Source organism: Diaphorina citri, unplaced genomic scaffold (assembly GCF_000475195.1).
Source record: "Diaphorina citri unplaced genomic scaffold, Diaci psyllid genome assembly version 1.1 scaffold9282, whole genome shotgun sequence".
Taxonomy (NCBI): domain Eukaryota; kingdom Metazoa; phylum Arthropoda; class Insecta; order Hemiptera; family Psyllidae; genus Diaphorina; species Diaphorina citri.
Window position 1 is genome coordinate 1,255 of NW_007386656.1, and position 2,127 is coordinate 3,381.

General features: G+C 38.5%; 1 protein-coding gene across 1 annotated transcript in view; it reads left to right on the forward strand.

Annotated features, from left to right (window-relative positions):
- Positions 1–236: 236 nt before the first annotated feature.
- Positions 237–2,127, forward strand: part of LOC103522564 (peroxisomal multifunctional enzyme type 2-like) — a 10,537-nt gene continuing 8,646 nt past the window's right edge. Inside the window, exons 1-2 of the mRNA XM_008487666.2 lie at positions 237–354; positions 731–868. Coding sequence (XP_008485888.2) covers positions 297–354; positions 731–868 — 196 coding nt within the window. The 5' untranslated portion in view covers positions 237–296. The remainder of the gene's footprint in view (positions 355–730; positions 869–2,127) is intronic.

Sequence of the window (2,127 nt, forward strand, 5' to 3'; positions counted from 1 at the left end):
ACTTGATTTTATTCTATTCTATTCCATTCTACCACAGAACAAGACTGAAGTAATATATTTTATTTTTTTATTTAAAGCATCTCTACTTTTATTTAACTGTTTGATTATTATTTTACAGGTGTCTGATTCCCTGAGAACAGAGCATAAAATCATAAAAAAAAAAAAAAAAAAAAACACTGAAAAAATATTGTAATTTGTGTTAATCCCCCTCCCCTGTAGAAATGCCAGAACAGGTTAAAAAAAAAAAAACACTGAAGAAATATTGTAATTTGTGTTAATCCACCTCCCCTGTAGAAATGCCAGAACAGGTTAGATTTGATGGACGTGTAGCTATTGTCACAGGCGCTGGAGCAGGTAAGATAAATCCTCTGTTCTAAATCTTTTACTTGCCAGTCTAATTACATCACATATAAAATTGGGGACTTTCCTGACGAAATTCCCGTGTGCAGAGTCCAGTATGTAGGATTATTGTACCTCATTCTTGTTTTCCAGCTTTATCCTTCAATCACTGCTGCCTCTTTTATGAAGTTCAGCAACGTTTATATTGGTTCTAAGCTTGGGGGTAGTGGCCCTGGCTTGTAAGCACTAGGTCGCGAGTTCGATTCTTGCTCGTGGCGATCTTTATCCTAAACAGGGGGAATATACCTTTTGGTTTAAGAAGAAAGGGATTTGTTTAAACTTTATTTGAATTAGTACAAAACTACAACATAATATCCTTTTTCTTCCACAGGTCTGGGTAGATCCTACGCTCTGTTATTGGCAGAGAGGGGTGCGTCAGTTGTAGTGAATGATCTGGGAGGACAACGAGATGGAGACGGAAAGAGTAGCAAGGCTGCAGATACTGTGGTGGCCGAAATAAGATCCAAGGGTAAGTAAGCACTGTAAGTAGAACAAGAAAAACCAGCTATTAAATATTACAAAATAAAGCTGTGTCCCCAGCCTAGTTAGCTTAGTTGGTAGTGCGTCTGCCTTGTAAGCGCTAGGCCGCGGGTTCGATTCCCGCCCGGGGCGGATTTTATCATCAGACATCAGGCAGTTGCCTCGCTAGGTAGCGCCAGTATGCAAGCATGCTGGTGGAGGAGCAGAAAGAAATGTGCAGAAACGTACATATGTGCACAAACACATTAATGTGTTGCCTGTGAGGGAGCTTTGCTTGGAACATTTGATGTGATGTCATTGCCTACGGGAGCGTATGCCGTGATGTCAAAGTTCATGATTTACCGGTATTTTTTTAATGGATTTATCTCGGGATCTAGAAGTCGTAGAAGAAAAAGAAAAAATCTGTTGTTCCTCATATTTCCTGGTCTTTGACTTTGAAACATCACCTTTGAAACCAAGTAAGCGCAACTGTTCTATTAAAATAGAGAGAAAAAAGGAGTTACTCAATTGGTCCCACAATTACTTATGTTGGTACCTATCTAATATTTATTTTATTGTTTCATTCACTCCTTATTTTATACCTAGGTACTTGATTTTATTCTATTCTATTCCATTCTACCACAGAACAAGACTGAAGTAATATATTTTATTTTTTTATTTAAAGCATCTCTACTTTTATTTAACTGTTTGATTATTATTTTACAGGTGTCTGATTCCCTGAGAACAGAGCATAAAATCATAAAAAAAAAAAAAAAAAAAAAAAACTGTAATTTGGTGTTAATGCCACGCTCCCCTGTAGGAAATGCCAGAACCAGGTAGATTTGATGGACTGTAGCTATTGTCCAAAGGCGCTGGAGCAGGTAAGATAAATCCTCTGTTAAATCCTTTCACTCTGCCATCTAATTACATCACATTAAAATTGGGGACTTTCCATGACGAAATTCCGTGTGCAGAGTCCAGTTATTAGGATTATTGCAGAATCACTCTAGCTAAAAGCTTCCACAATTGCTAGGAATATCCTTTTGTGGTCAAGTGTGGCAAGAAAAGCATTTGGCGAAAATCTAAACGATCTGAAAATACTCAACTTCGATCGCTAAAACTCACCATTAAAACACAGATCACAGCACTGCGGGACACCGAAACTTTCCCGCTCTGCCTAGATATTGAGTTCCCGTTATGGCCTTCTTTACTTTTGATAACCTACAATTGGGCCCATGCCGGATAACACGGTCCCGAGCGAAGCACGGA